Raw genomic sequence first — 1,318 nt, 5'->3', positions numbered from 1 at the left:
GTCTTCTCCAATATCAAATAAAAATTAGTGGCAGCTTCTGACTGATAAATTTGGTTGCCCTCCTCGAATAACCATCCCCCAACCCCCCCAAAAAATAATAATTATTGTGACTTTCCATTGACATCCACTTCCAGAAGCATGTTCTCATCTTCACTGTATATAGATCGTGTTTTCAGTTAGATGACTGGGATATTTTTCATTTTAACATTTTTAGTAGCCGAAGATGGTTTTGGTGGAGATGTTTCCCCTGATTTATTTTATCAGTGAATGAATAAATAATAAACATTGATTTGTGTTGTCAGATTGAATTTTCTGCAGTTTGCAGAAACATGTCTTGTATTGTAAGTACTAGTTTGTCTCTGACAACTTGTTTTAAAGCAGAAAAGGACATGATGGAAGGAGATATTAAGACTCTGGATGAAAATGACACTCCGAACAAGAATCAAAGTTCTCTAGTGAAGATAAAAGTGTTGTTTTTTGCTAGAGCCCGTGATCTCACTGGCTTGAGTGAGATGCCACTGGAGGTGCCATCTGGAAGTACTACTCATGATTGTTTGAAAAAGCTTTTTGTGAAGTTTCCAGGTTTGGAAGAAATAAGAGGATGCATGGTTTTGGCTCTGAATGAGGAGTACACAACAGAGTCGAGCATTGTTAAAGACACAGATGAGTTGGCCCTAATACCTCCAATTAGTGGTGGCTGATCACCTTAATATCAGTGCAGGGTACTTCTACTTTTGTACTACAGTAAATATTCTGGGAAAAAATATATGAATTTGAGTAAATACTGATAAGTTTATTATCTCATGTAGGGTAATTTGATTGATGTGCAATTCTCAAAAGGTTAACCTTTCTCAACATATATGTGAAGACTACTAAGTTTTCTTAGTAAACGGTTTAATCATGAAGTTAATTAAGAAGTAATAATTTAAGAAAAGGACTCAACCCTTTGAGAATCTAGCACAATTACCCTACTATTAGAAAGATTGTAATGATAGATTTAATGCTATATTTGTTGTAAACCAACATGGAGACTTTTCTTTCTTCAAGAGAAAATGAGAAAGTTTCATTTGTCAGTGTGGCATTCTATTTTAGCTTTATGGAATATGTTTTATTCTTTTCCCTTTTTTGATTTATTATTGGAAAAGTTTCCATGCTTTTGAAATGGTGAATAAAAATATCATGTTTTTTTTACACTAAAAGTGTTCTTTAGGAATTGAGGTTCACCAAGGAAGATGAAGGCAACTTCCAAATTGCTGTCACCTGCAACTGAAATTTGAACTGATTTATCTAAGTTTCTTGTATGATTAAAAAGTATGAT

At 33.8% G+C, this 1,318-nt stretch overlaps 1 protein-coding gene across 1 annotated transcript; it reads left to right on the top strand.

The window, feature by feature from the left end:
* The first annotated feature begins 31 nt into the window (after positions 1 to 31).
* On the top strand, positions 32 to 1,073 carry LOC137817771 (molybdopterin synthase sulfur carrier subunit). Its single transcript, XM_068621005.1, has 2 exons — positions 32 to 722; positions 810 to 1,073. Exon 1 carries the CDS (start codon positions 330 to 332, stop codon positions 699 to 701), a length of 372 nt encoding a protein of 123 aa, XP_068477106.1. The 5' UTR covers positions 32 to 329; the 3' UTR covers positions 702 to 722; positions 810 to 1,073.
* The last annotated feature ends 245 nt before the right edge of the window (positions 1,074 to 1,318 follow it).

The sequence above is a fragment of the Phaseolus vulgaris genome, unplaced genomic scaffold (genome assembly GCF_000499845.2).
Source record: "Phaseolus vulgaris cultivar G19833 unplaced genomic scaffold, P. vulgaris v2.0 scaffold_1151, whole genome shotgun sequence".
NCBI classification, from domain to species: domain Eukaryota; kingdom Viridiplantae; phylum Streptophyta; class Magnoliopsida; order Fabales; family Fabaceae; genus Phaseolus; species Phaseolus vulgaris.
The sequence above is the reverse complement of the archived record's forward strand: the minus strand, read 5'-3'. Positions and strand labels throughout refer to the sequence as shown.

Bases quoted from the DNA above. Each gene is read 5' to 3' on its own strand.
- LOC137817771 (XM_068621005.1), top strand. From the start codon at position 330: ATGTCTTGTATTGTAAGTACTAGTTTGTCTCTGACAACTTGTTTTAAA.